The 13,400-nt window shown below is 48.5% G+C and overlaps 1 protein-coding gene across 8 annotated transcripts in view; it reads left to right on the top strand.

Moving 5' to 3' along the window:
* The window catches only part of NPAS2 (neuronal PAS domain protein 2), a 154,053-nt gene that overhangs the window by 103,201 nt on the left and 37,452 nt on the right, over nt 1–13,400 (top strand). For all 8 annotated transcript variants that reach the window (XM_032351793.1, XM_032351792.1, XM_032351789.1 and 5 more), the window contains 3 exons: nt 20–109; nt 10,610–10,730; nt 11,747–11,860. In XM_032351793.1, coding sequence (XP_032207684.1) covers nt 20–109; nt 10,610–10,730; nt 11,747–11,860 — 325 coding nt within the window. The remainder of the gene's footprint in view (nt 1–19; nt 110–10,609; nt 10,731–11,746; nt 11,861–13,400) is intronic.

The following is a 13,400-nucleotide window of genomic DNA, read 5'->3' as shown; positions in this document are numbered from 1 at the left end:
CCTGTTGGATTCTCTGCAGGCACTGGATGGCTTCATCATCGCAGTGACAACGGATGGTAGCATCCTCTATGTTTCTGACAGTATCACGCCTCTCCTTGGGCATTTACCGGTAAGTTTCTGCTCTGCCGGCCTTTGCCAGTCCACATTATTATCTTCCCTTGAGAACCATTCAGATCTCAAATAGGAGGTGATGGAGTCAGAGGGGGCGTGTATGTAACAAGGGTTAAGGAGTGTCCTCAACAGGGCCGAGGCCAGAGTCCCCAAGGGAGCCTTCTAGAGGAAGGGCAGGTACAGGAATATGCTGTTCTAGAACAAACAAGGCACCAGGATCTCGAGGTGGCAAGACCCAGCAGGGGGATGTGGGTGCAGGTCCTCACCGTCTGTGCCCCAGAAACCACGCAGGAGCTGAGCTGCTGAGAGAGTCCGGGCACAGTTAGCAGATCTTAGAGCCTGGCCAGAGGCTGATGTATGTCCTACAAAGGGAAAAGCTGACCTCCCAGGTCAACCGAGAGCTGGTGGAGGAATGCATAGCAGATGGCTGGAGATGGGACATGGTTTGGGGACCCCTGGGACATGTCTGAGATAGAAAGTAGGTGGTGGCTCTTAATGGTAATAAAGGATCCATGGCAGGGGTGATAGGGGTAGTGGGAAGAGAGTTGAAATATTCCGGGAAGATGCGGTTGGACCAGGGAAGTCTTGGGGAATGAGGAAGGTGTGGACAGCAGGACAAGCTCTGCCATCCCAGGGACTCCAGATGGAGGCTCAGAGGCAGGCTGGGTGCTGCTTGACAAAGGCCTTCTTAGATGCTCTCCCTCCCCGTCTTCCTCCCTCTATCCCTACATGCTTCCCTCTGTGCCTCTTGTCCTCCCTCCTCTCCTCCTCTTTGCGTAAGCCTGCCTGGCACCCTCATAATCCCCAGTCGGAAGGACCTGACTCACCAAACAGCACCTGGCTGCTGGAGGTTCCCCCTCTGGGAACCCCTCAAGGGCGTTTGGCCTGCCTTCCATTTCCTGCCACCCCGTTATTTATTCCTACAGACTATGGCTTTGAATGACAGCTCTCCCAGGAGCATCGTGGTGGGGATAAAATCTCTCTTCTCTCTCCTTCCCACAAGTCCTGCCAAACCTCTTAACCCCACTGCTCCCCACTCCCAGCGCATCGGCGGTGGGGTAAGATGTGATAAGGGGGTTTACCGCTTCTGCTGGTTCCTGTACAAAGGCAATCTCGGAAATCACTGGAGGACCACGGCCCTTAGCTGTACCTGCTGGGGGGCAGCTCGCCTTCCTCGGGGTGAGGAGCCCAGCTTTGCTACTGGCCCAACATGCCATCTTGTGCTGGGTTACACTTTTTCCTCGGAAGCTACTCCCCATCACATCGTTTCTGCAAATAATGCCGATCAAAGCTGCCGTCCACGTTCTTCCTTTGCTGGTCACTGTGTGGTGTAGCCCATAAAAGCAGTTTTTACCTTGTTAGGCAGATGCCTTCGCATTACCCCCACTGTCTCTCTAACTTTTGTGTTTCAGCCCACTCCCTGCACCATCTCCAAGGTAGATTAGGGTTGGGGCTTTCTCTCTCCTCCTGATGGCCATCAGAGAGACTGATTCTCGCTTGACCCCAAGGAGGCAAGAGTTCAGGTTCGTCTTGGCTTTATCTAAGGCCAGAAGAGTGATAAGCTCATCCAATCAGCCTGGCTTCCTCAGGCTGACCTGAGGTGGCTGAGGAAAGCAGCAGCAATGAGGTGCTTCTTGGGAGGGGTTTGTGTTTTGTCTTGAATGGACAGGATTGGGCCATGATAGACGCTGATTGAAAGCAATGACACGGAGCCTCCTTAATGACCCAGGAATGAGATTCAAGAGCCCAGAGCTGTTTGAGGAAACAGGATTTGCACTGTTCTGCTTTATGCTCTTGTAATTATCTGATGACCCAGTTGCTATATGTGGCAGAGGGGACTTAGAAAGTGAGTTGGAATTCTAATTTGAAATTACAGAGCAATTTAGGACCACCTTTATGAATTATTTTCTAATGCTGGAAGGAGCAGAAATGATCCCATGTCTAGCTTATGAGTGTTAGACCCATAATGAATCATGAGTGTCTGTATATAGACCCACATGCAGACACACATAGAGTTAGCCCTTAAACTCTCCAGTGGAGGTGAGCCTAGGATGGACAATTTAACTTCTATTTACTTCTAACTCTAATTTTCTGGTTTTTACCAAGAGCACTGCCTGCTTTTCCTTTTTTGTTTAGCATTCAGTTGCATCTTTGCTCTCAAGCAAGGACAAGAGCGATTAAGGATGGAAACTTACCTGGTGCCTATCAGTAACTGGCTGTCTGAGCAGAGGAGACCTCTGGGAGGAATGCCTCTATCACCCCTACTTTACAAAGGAGGAGATCCCAGGGGGCCAAGCGAGTGAGGGCAGAGCAAGGTTGAAACCAGGAGCAACTGCCCTCAGAGCCCAAGCTCCTTACCACTCTACTCTGGTGTCTTCCTAAAGCCAAGAATTTGGGTTTCTATGGGAGAATTCTGCTTTTGTTTTAATTCACTTCAATTTGGACTTACTTATTACTCAGCAGGAGCACAGGACTTGTCCATGGATGACACAGCCATTGAAAAGTCCCATGTGAGTCACTCACAATGTAACAAGCACCATTAAGAGTCCCTTACATGAATTCATGGGTGTAAAGCACTTGGAATCGTACCTGGCATAGACCTAGAGCTACATCACATTTGCTGTGGAGAATTACAATGCTTAGGAAGAGAGGATGGGGAAGGAAGGCATGTCCAACAGAGGTACAGTGTGGGCAGGGCAGGAGGCCATGGGCCCCAGCAGCCGTGCCCCTTGTTGGTATCAGAGGCTGGCATGCCCCAGGGGTTGGGTCCCACTGCCCCTTGTAGGGCCTGGGGTTGGAGGCCCGTCGGTGACTAGGAAGGTTGAGGGATAAAAAGCAGCAAGAATTCCTTTCTTCTTTTGAGACCGTTAGGCTACTGTCTCTCTGTCTCCTTCCTACTACTAGAAACTCAGACATGGCAAAAGCTCACATGATAGATTTTTGTATAGCAATTTTCTGATGCAATATTCTAGAGCTTTCTTTCCCAATTTGATAGAAAAAAGAAAGCGGCTCAAAGCAGGAAATGGTTTTAAGACAAAGTCAAAACTTTCCTGGGGTGGTGACATCAGCACATTTTGGTGTCTAGAATTAACACAAGCAGTCAAAGAAGCAATGTGGGCATCGTTGATGAGCATGTGGATGGGGGACCAAGGGCTAAAGGGAGCTTCTGGGATGAAAACTTTCCAGGAAAGATATAACATGCCTCTGATGGAATTAGGAAAGAATATGGCTGAGGCAGACCCCAATGAGACCCAAAGTAGGCATAAACTCTATTTCCTATTGGGACTTTTGTTTGTTTCTGAAGAACCTAATTTCCCTGTTTTTATTTGTTAATGATTGCCATGTTTGCTTAACGAACTGGATGATGCTGTCTGTACATAAGGCAGAGGTCCTGTCTCCAGGCCTGAACATAGACCCGAGGTGCCTAAGTGTCTGTTGAGTGAGGGGCTGAGCCCTTAAATGGGGCTGCTACTTTGGGAGCAATTGCAAACAGCTCAGCAGGAGAGGGAATTGCCTCCAAAGTAGGAAATGTGTGCATGGACAGCACCACGTCCCCGAAGGAAAATAATCTAAGGCACAAGTGATTATAAATCTACAAACCAAAACTACTTCCATGGAATGCTGGTTCTCCCAGTGAAAGCTCCAGCAAGCAGTACAGGATGAAAGCAGGGCCAGGTTCCCATGGTCAGGGTCACGGCAAGGAGAGGAGGTCGCAGAAAGGAAAGACAGAACCCATGGCTGACTTTACCACACAACACAGCAGCAAGTCCATGAAACACCTCCCAGGAGATGTCGCTCTGCCCTTCCTTCCCCACCCTGTCCTCCCCTGCAGGAGAACACGCCTAGTCCCGGGCATCTGGTCAGAGATGGCTCTGGGCAGGACCCAAGCGGTGGGTAGCTCTGTCTAGGAGGGCTGTAGCAGGTGTGGCTGCATGCAGCTCGGAGCTGGTCACAGGTTAAAGGAATTCAGGTCACATTTTATTTTATTTTATTTTATTTTATTTACTTATTTGAGAGAGAGAGAGCACAAGCATGGGGAGCAGCAGGCAGAGGGAGAAGCAGATCCCTGCGGAGCAGAGAGCCCAGCGTGGGCTCCATCCTAGGATCCTGGGATCATGACCTGAGCTGAAGGCAGGTGCTTAACTGACTGAGCCACCTAGGGGCCCCAGTTTTCTCTATTTTAATATGCTTTTGATTTTTATAAAGCATGCTTACAAAAGTATGCATGAAACATTCCTTCAGTGTTTAAACCCATGATAGAGTGAGTGCAAACATACAGGTGGGTATGTCTGGAAGCACAGAACCTCCCATCTGTTCTTCTCCCATCCCACCTCCCAGCCAGAGATGACCATTTACCTGGCTTTTATGATCATTGCTTCCTTGATTTTCTTTGTAGTTCTACTCACTTTTGATTTGTCACGCAACACGATGATTTAGTATTGTCTTCTGGCTAACTTTAGGAAAATAGAGTCCTGGGAAATGGACTCCTGTTGCTCAACATTGTCTGTGAGACCCATCCATCTCAGACTCTTCCTGGTGGTGGTCATGGGTTTATGTCATTGCTGCCTGGTTCTCCCCTGGAGGAATGTGCTAGCGTTTCTGCATCGGTTCCAGGTTGGAACTCCTGGAAGGTGCCTTTGTGAACAGGCTGCTTGTGTTTCCCAATGAACATTTGCAAGCATGTCGTGGAGAACTTAACGTAGGATGGCTGGATTGGATAGTGGGTGCAGCTTCACGGGTACCCGGTGACACCACGTTGTTAATGATGGTTGCACCATCTCCACCGGCAGAGTCGAGAGTTCTAGGTGCCCCATATCACAGCATGTGGATTGGCTGGCTTCTTAGCATTTGTCAGTCTTTCGCATGGAGTTTTAACTTGTTTTCCTCCCAGTTACTAAGGAGATTGGGCATCTTTGCACATGCTTGTTAGCTATTTGGATTTCCTCCTTTGTGAACACAGTGCTTGTTCGGGGATTTTGCCATTCTTCTACCAGACCGTCTGGTTTGTTCCTTGTAATTTGGAGGCATTCTTTCCATGTTCTCGACACTAGTCCTCTGCCAGGTACTGTTTCGATCTCCGCCTGCTTGCTCTCCCTTAGGAGGTCTGGCTGGACACAGGTGCTCGACCACAGTTTATTAGTTTCCCGAGCTCAGAACCTGGAGACCAGGATGCAGGGCCACATGGGACCACACCCTGGAGCAGCGCCCCCACAGGGACCGTGAGAAGCAGGCTTCATAGTAACAAGAGGTTGGGGTGCCCCCTGGTCCCTACAGGGGTGAGACCAGTTTATTTGAATAATTCGGCAGGCTGGCAGGGCCCCATCGACAAAGAGCATTGTTTAGCTAGGGGGCTTTCCCATAGGGGCAGAGTGTGAAGGAAAACTTTCAGTTGGGCCCATCGAGGGCCTCCCAGTTTTGCTAGGTGACAAGGCAGCGTTTAACACTGAGCCTTCATTTTAGGACTTACACCATGGCTTATGTGTTACAAATATATTCTCTCCTCTTGTGGCTCCCCTTGCCCTCTCTAGATTCTTTTCATGAACAGAGATTTTTTATAGTTGGTACCTTTTATATCCTAATTAATTCTTCACTACTCTAGGGTCAAAGCCACTCCGTGTACAAGCTTCTAAATGCATTACTGTTGGGCCATCAGTTTGGTTCTGAATCTAAAGTGCACCAAAACCTATTCGATGTGTCTCCAACTTCCTGGCCCTTTAGGGAGACTGAGGCCCTGACTGCTTCGGGGAGCCCATTCCTGCCTCTTCTTAGGGTGAGGCTTCTCCATGATGTCTCACGATTGCCCCTTCTCCAAGACTTCTCACTGTGGCCAACACATCTCCAGCCAGAACTGCCAGGGTCTGTTTGGGTCCTTGCTGGACAGAGCGTCCCCCGGCTCCCTTCCAACTCAGCTGGCCGGCTTCTGTGAGCTCCGTGGATGGGCTCACTGAGCTCTGCTGGGTGCCACCAAACTGGTGCTGCTGGTTCCTGGGGTGAGAGGACAATGCCTTGCTGTGTTCTGAAGCACGTCTAGATCACCCCCAGGCTCCCAAGGGGCACAAGAAGAAACTTGGGAGAGGGTGCGATTTGGAATAAGGACAGGCGTTCGTGGTGAAAGTAGTCTTGGTAAAAATTCTTGAGAAAGCAACCAAGGACCTTCAGTAAGTTGGGGTAGAAAACCTTCTGTCTCCAACAGGTAAATGATAGTCCCGACACTGTGATTCAGCGGGCAAGATGGCTGCGGATGGCACGCGCCCTCCTTTGTCTCCGTAATTGCTGTCATTTTAATAAACAGAGCTCAGCTCATTCAAGGGACAGTTCAATTGCGGATAGAATTTATTCTGTGGTAAGCATGAGGGTTTAAATTTTCTAACTATCAGTGTTTGTGCTGCTTGTTGGCACGGGGAAATGGCATAATAGTAATATAATAGTGAATACATAGCAAGAGCTGGCTGTGTGCCAGGCATGGCTCTGAGCCCTTTCTGGGTGTTAGCTCATAATCCTCACCATCCTTCCCACCAGCCTCCATCCGGGGTTCATCTTTATTCTGTGGGGAACCTGCAGCCCCAGCTGCCCCCACAGCCCTGTGACCCGCCAGCCGCCTTCCACAGAAGCAGCTCAGTCAGGCAGCCCCAGAGCCCTGCTCTCTGTCATACTCAGGACAAGGGAAGGGGGCTTCCACCTGGCTCTCCCAGAAAAGGCCATGGAGTAACTTAGTCATCATTTTCTTGTATCTGCAGTGTCTTTAAGAAGAAAGACTGCTGTCGTCTGTGAGCATTAGTCATCATCTAAAAAACTAAAGGGAATGAGCTTAAAATAAAATCAAGAACATCAGAAGGAACTCGGAGAGAGCTGGAGGGAGAAAATGATAGCACAGGCTCGTGAGGGGTTTGCAGAGACTTTGCCTACGGAGATCAAGCCCGGGCACTGTCAAGCTGGGCGTCCCTCCTTTTCTTCCTCCTGTCCTTTATCGGCCACCAAATGGTGTGCTCCTTCCTTACAGCCCCTGGACAGCTGGCTGCAAGAGTAGAGGGGCTCGCTTGCTCCCTTGGGTTTCCTCCAGTGCCCAAGGCCGTGGCGGGCACATGGGGGGCCCTGAGTCAGCGTTGGGTGGATTCTGTTGTCGGGTGACCTGTTTGCATGCTCCCTCCTATGCATCACGTCTCCCCTTCCCTGTGCCTGTTCAGACTGACCTTCTTTAGCCTGATGTCCTGCGCTCTGTCCTTCTTCAGGCCAGAGAGCACAGGTATGGTCCTGCCCTCCCCTTCTCTTGCCCCCTCAGTGGGTCCCATCACCCCCACCCCAGGCGCTCAGGACAAGGTACTCACTCCTCTGCAGCCTTCTTGGTTCTGGCCTCACTTCTCTTTGCAGTATCTGCCTCCACTGCTCTCCTCCCTCCCCTCTGATACTTCTGTATGCACTGTGCCCTCTGCCTGGAATGCCCTGGCTGCCCCACAGACACCATCGTTTTCTTTTTCTTTTTTCTTTTTTTTTTTTTTTAAAGATTTTATGTATTTATTTGACAGAAAGAGATACAGCAAGAGAGGGAGCATAAGCAGGGGGAGTGGAAGAGGGAGAAGCAGGCCTCCCGCTGAGCAGGGAGCCCAATGCAGGGCTCAATCCTAGGACCCTGGGATCATGACCCAAGTCAAAGGCAGACGCTTAACAACTGAGCCACCCAGGCTCAGGTGCACCCCGGACAGACACCATCTTGTCCCTCGGCTCCTGCTCAGGGATTCCTTCCTGTGGAAGTCATTTCCTGGGAGCCTCTCTGTCCTTATGCATGGACCCTCTACGCCACGCTCCGTATTCTTGGGGTGCCTTATTTTTACTCCTGTTGTCATGCTTGCCCACTTCCACTTCTTTCAGCTAGTCAGTGCATTTTTTTAAAAGATTTTATTTATTTGACAGAGATCACAAGTAGGCATAGAGGCAGGCAGAGAGAGAGGAGGAAGCAGGCTCCCTGCTGAGCAGAGAGCCCGATGCGGGACTCGATCCCAGGACCCTGAGATCATGACCCGAGCCAAAGGCAGAGGCTTAACCCGCTGAGCCACCCAGGCGCCCCTATTCAGTGTATTTTTGTTGAAGGCCAATCACCATTTGGTGTCAGGCACCCAGGCATGAAGAAGGCAGTTGGGGCCCCTGCTGTCCTGGAGCTCCCGTTGGATGAGGCAGACAGAGGACACATATCAGCATGTGAAAGAACAAGAAAACTTGGAGAGCTTTCCTGAATGGTTATGAAACACCTCATCACGCTGAGCATTCATTGAGTGATTGACCAGCAGCTCATGCCACCCTCACAGCTTCCTCACCTTTTGGTTGATATGGGGGCAGAGCCACCTTTCAATCCCAATCTCTGGGGCTCTCTCTGTCTTGCCGTGACGTGGGCCTGGTCCCTCAATGGGCCTTCTGGTCTGGCGGACCTGCCCCTCCCCAGCAGTTGCAGGGCCACAGAACAAGTACAGCAGGGGGCTTCAGAGGCCAGAGGCCAGCAGTGAGGGTGGCTTCCGTGGGTTCTTCCTCAGGGCCAGCACCTTCAAAGCAGGGACCCAGAGGCGGCACAGGAGTTAGCCAAACACAAGGAGAGGTGCACGATGTCCTCGCCTCAGGATGCAGCCTGGGGAAGACCCAGAAGGAAGAAGTAGCTGGCCAACTGGAGAAAAAGAAATTTGGGGGTGGGTAGTACAAACCTCAGAAGTGAATTGGGAGGTTCAGGCATCATCCTGAGAGCATTTGGCAGCCAACAGACTGTTTTTTGTTTTGTTTTATTTTGAAGTCAGGGCTATACCCAACATGGGGCTCAAACTCATGACCCTGAGATCAAGAGTTACATGCACTATGGACCAAGCCAGCCAGGCACCCCTGCCAATAGATTGTTTTAAGCAAGGTGGTGACCTCATCTGATACAGGGATCCTTCTGGCTGCTGGTGGAGAACACGTTGGACAGGGACAAAAGTCGTTGTGGGAAGACCAGTTTGGTCATTTCATTCCCCAGATAAGAAATGACGGTGCTCTAGACTGGAGGTCGAAGCCATGGGAATAAAGGGAAGGGAGAAGATCTGAGAGAATTTGAGGGAGGAGTGTGTCATAGCCCTTGGATATTGTTTGGATGCGAAGATGAGGGCAGAAGGGGGAGAAGCTGAGGATGCCACCAGGGTGTCTGGTATGGGCAAATGACCCATTGGCAATACCATGGGGACATCAAGCACATAGGAGGTGGAGGTATGGGTGCAAAAGACTGCCACCGGGGATGCATGTCAACCTCTGGTCTTCAGGGGGCACAAAACAGAGAGTTACCTGGATGTACAAATTCAAGGGTGTATAATATTGTGTTTAAAAATACAGGAAAGGGCGGGGCGCCTGGGTCGCTCAGTGGGTTGGGCCGCTGCCTTCAGCTCAGGTCGTGATCCCAGGGTCCTGGGATCGAGTCCTACATCGGGCTCCTTGCTCAGCAGGGAGCCTGCCTCTCTCTCCACCTCTGCCTGCCTCTCTGCCTGCTTGCGTGCTTTCTCTCTCTCTCTTCCTGACAAATAAATAAAATCTTTAAAAAAATATATAGGAAAGGAGGGGTTTTGAGGGAGATTGAGGCACCAAGAGACATGTCTGTCTTCTCCCTATCTCTCCTCTGTCAGCTTGCACATGCACTAGTGAATATGGGAGCTCAGTGGGTGGAGCGTCCGACTCTTGGTTTCGGCCCAGGTCATGATCTCAGGGTTGTGAGATTAAATCCTGCATTGGGCTCCATGCTGGCTGTGGAGCCTGCTTGGGATTCTCTCTCTTTCTCTCTGCCCCTCCCCCACCAACATGCGCGCACACACACTTTCTCTCTAAAAAATTAAAAATAAATTTAATTTAAAAAAGAACAGCCTTTGATCATACCGGCTACATTTCAATGCTCATAGTCATGTGGGTGGTGGCTTTCATAAGGGACAGTGCACATGATAAACCATTTCCATCACCACAGACAGTTCTATTGGACAATGCTGTATCCAGATTCTATGTTGTATTTTTGTACGGCAGTGCCCAGTCACTCAGAAAAAAAGCATGGTTCCTTTGATTGAGGAGACCTTTAAGAAGTAAACAGGTGTTTATTTGTGGGCCTAGTGGTCAGGAAGGGAACCCTATGCGTTCTTCAGGGCCCTTCACATGAGCGAGTGGGGCTGCCCTGGGGTCCCTCGCTGTCCCCACCACCCCAGCCAGAACATAGGCGTGTCGGCAGGTGGGGTCCTCCGGGAAGAGCAGGACCCCCTGCACACTTCTTAGACTTAACTCGTCTTTGGTGGGCCCATGGACAATACTTTTGCACTGGAGCAAGTAAAACCTTCTGGATTATAATTTGGGATGACAGGTTGATAGATTCGAGGTCTTCACAGAAAATCAGATCTTGAACTTTTCATTTCATAAACCAGTTCTGAATTGTCTTCAATGTTCAGTTTTGGCTTTGGCTTTTGTTTTTCATCTTCGTTGAGTGTGTACCTTTGTTCTTTATTTTCTTTTTCAGTCAGATGTCATGGATCAGAATTTGTTAAATTTCCTTCCAGAACAAGAACACTCAGAAGTGTATAAAATGCTTTCTTCCCATATGCTTGTGACAGATTCCCCCTCCCCAGAATACTTAAAATGTAAGTTTAACTTTACTGGTTTTACAAGATATAAGATAAGAATTTTACTTTTGAAAAGAGGTTAGAATGAATTAAGAAGGGAGGACTAATTTTAAGAACAATTTTCCTGGCGACTCAGAATATTTCCAAGATCCTTGGAGGTATATTTTAAATTTAAAGCTAAAACTGGCGTTTGGAATATGTATGACATTTAACTTCTCTGTGGAAAATTTGAAAGCACTGCGCTTAAGAATAAGAATTTTTTGCATGTAATACAAGAAGTTCTTTTTTTTTTTTTTGAACATGAGAGTCTTTGAGTAACAAACAATGCAAAAATCAGTGCACAATCTGCTCATTTTAGAGACTCCGTGATGCTAGATTTGTATGATAACCGAGTCACCAACTGAAAACTGAATAATTAGGTCAAAACTCCAAATTCTCTTCTCTTGAGGCTGTCATCTAGTCTTTTATATACATTTGTGGTTTTTATGGAATTTTAAAGTTTTTCTCAAAATTGGCGACCTGGATGGAAGACCAGCCTGAGTGCCTCCTGAACCATGTGCCCTTGAGCGAAGCATAGACATTGATAGAAGTAGTACAAACGCCTCATGCTTACTTGTTCAGGCCTTGGTTCTTTTTCCGTAAATAATGTGTCCTGTTGTACATCTGATTTTACTTCAAAGCAACGTGAAAAGATTAAATTAAAGAGAGCAGCTCTATATGAGCAGCTTTATTTTAATACACCATATGAAAACAACCGGAACTAATCAATGCCGACATAACCAACCACAGACATCTGTGAGCAAATTAAGACTAATTGGGCCTGAGTAGGGAATGCAAAATATCTATACAAACTATGGGGGGATCCCCCTGTTCTGCAAAGGTTCTAAAATCATGTCCAAGAGTCACTCGTCAGGAGAGAGACGTCCTGGCCATGTATAGAATAATGCCCAGGAGTTACACAAAGACATAACTTGTTTAGTCTAGAATCTATGTCTTATTCACGTTCCTTTTCTCTTTTTCCTTTAACGGCCCAGCTGACAACGATTTAGAGTTTTATTGCCATCTTCTTAGAGGCAGCTTGAACCCAAAGGAATTTCCAACTTATGAATACATAAAATTCGTAGGAAATTTTCGCTCTTACAACAATGGTAAGCTTTAATTGTCATATAATTGCGACAGTGTCTTTTATCATGCAAACGTGCACAAGGGGACATAAGACTCACTGAGGGAGGAGGAGTGAGAATCTGTGCTTTTCCTATTTGCATTTGGATTTCCATGTTCCCAAGATGCATTTTGTGCTCGTAAATGTTATCTCCCATTCGAGAAAGAACGCACTCCCACACTTGTGTTGATGCCGGGCCACAACGTCCCACTGAAATATACTTTATTCATTTACTTATTTTTGGGCTGATGGAATAGTTCTGTGCTATGAGAAACCACTTACAGTTAATAAAGAACAGACTCAGCCTACACACAGCCAAGCAAGGCTGCACTGTGATGAGAAGATCCATAACCTTGGTTTCTGCATCCTTATTCTCCTTTTCTCACTACCTCTGTGGGCATGTTTTCGTGGGTCTGGTACCTAGGGTTTCGGCTCCCTCTGACCCTAATACCCAGGAAGTGGCCATTTTATGATGGGCCAGCAATCCACCCCAGATGAGTTATCAAACCGATTAGCCTAACAGTAAAATCTTACTCTCTGAAATTACCCAGATAACTAATGGTCCGAACTCTGGCTGCACCTCTAAACTCGACTTACACCCTCTGTTTCACTTTTGACCTGGGGAAAATGGGGTTGTGGGCCCAATGCCAGAAAATTCAGCAGTGCCAGCCCCCGTCCCGCCCCACAGTGAAGCCCAGCATAGAAAGGTCAGAGTTTGGTTTGCTCCAGGCCTCCAACCTCAACATGAAATAAATCGCTTTGAATGATCTAATGTTTCATAAAACTGCAGAGATGGGAAAAAACGGGAGGACGTGTTGACAGGGATGGCGGAAAGAGAGAAGAGGAAAGGAGAAATATACCAAAGGAGAACAAACAGGGAAAGAAGAGGCCCAGGGAGTTGATGGCAGCCCAGTATGTCCCTGTCACTGTTCTATAACTCCAGACCCACAGTGGGGTCCATTCCCACACCACATTAGTCCCATAGTTTCCAATAGAACCAGCCAACATGATGGTCCTGAGTCTTAATGCTGAGGCTACCCAGATCTTCCCTTCACCCTTAGATGATCCTCTGCTGTATGTTGCTTGCATAAATATACATGCTTTGTCTCAAAGTCTCCAACTACATGCTAAACGTGTTGGTCTTGCCAACATGATTTTCAAGCCTAATGTTCAGGGCTTATGCCTGGATGATGGACTCCATGGCCAACTGGGGGCCCTCTGGGAACCTACCCAAACAGGGATCAGTTGTTCCTGAGTGGCTGGAAGTGAAGGCAGGTCAGCTTTCCCAAGTGGGGACCTAAGTCTGGGCTAAATGGGGTAGAGCCAAAGCCTGACCATGCCTAATCTGACTCATCTGAAAGGCTTTCCTAAATCTCTTGAGATGAATGTTTAAATCAATCACACATTTAAGTAAATGGTAGCTAGCTAAAGAAACTGACCCAAGAGGTGCCTTATCAAGCACCCAATGTTATGCCAATCCTGGTGCAGGGTTCACTGGGTGAGGCAGCTTGTTAAAATGCAGATTC

This window comes from Mustela erminea, chromosome 7 (genome assembly GCF_009829155.1).
Source record: "Mustela erminea isolate mMusErm1 chromosome 7, mMusErm1.Pri, whole genome shotgun sequence".
Lineage (NCBI taxonomy): Eukaryota > Metazoa > Chordata > Mammalia > Carnivora > Mustelidae > Mustela > Mustela erminea.
This window is presented reverse-complemented; position numbering and strand designations above follow the sequence as displayed.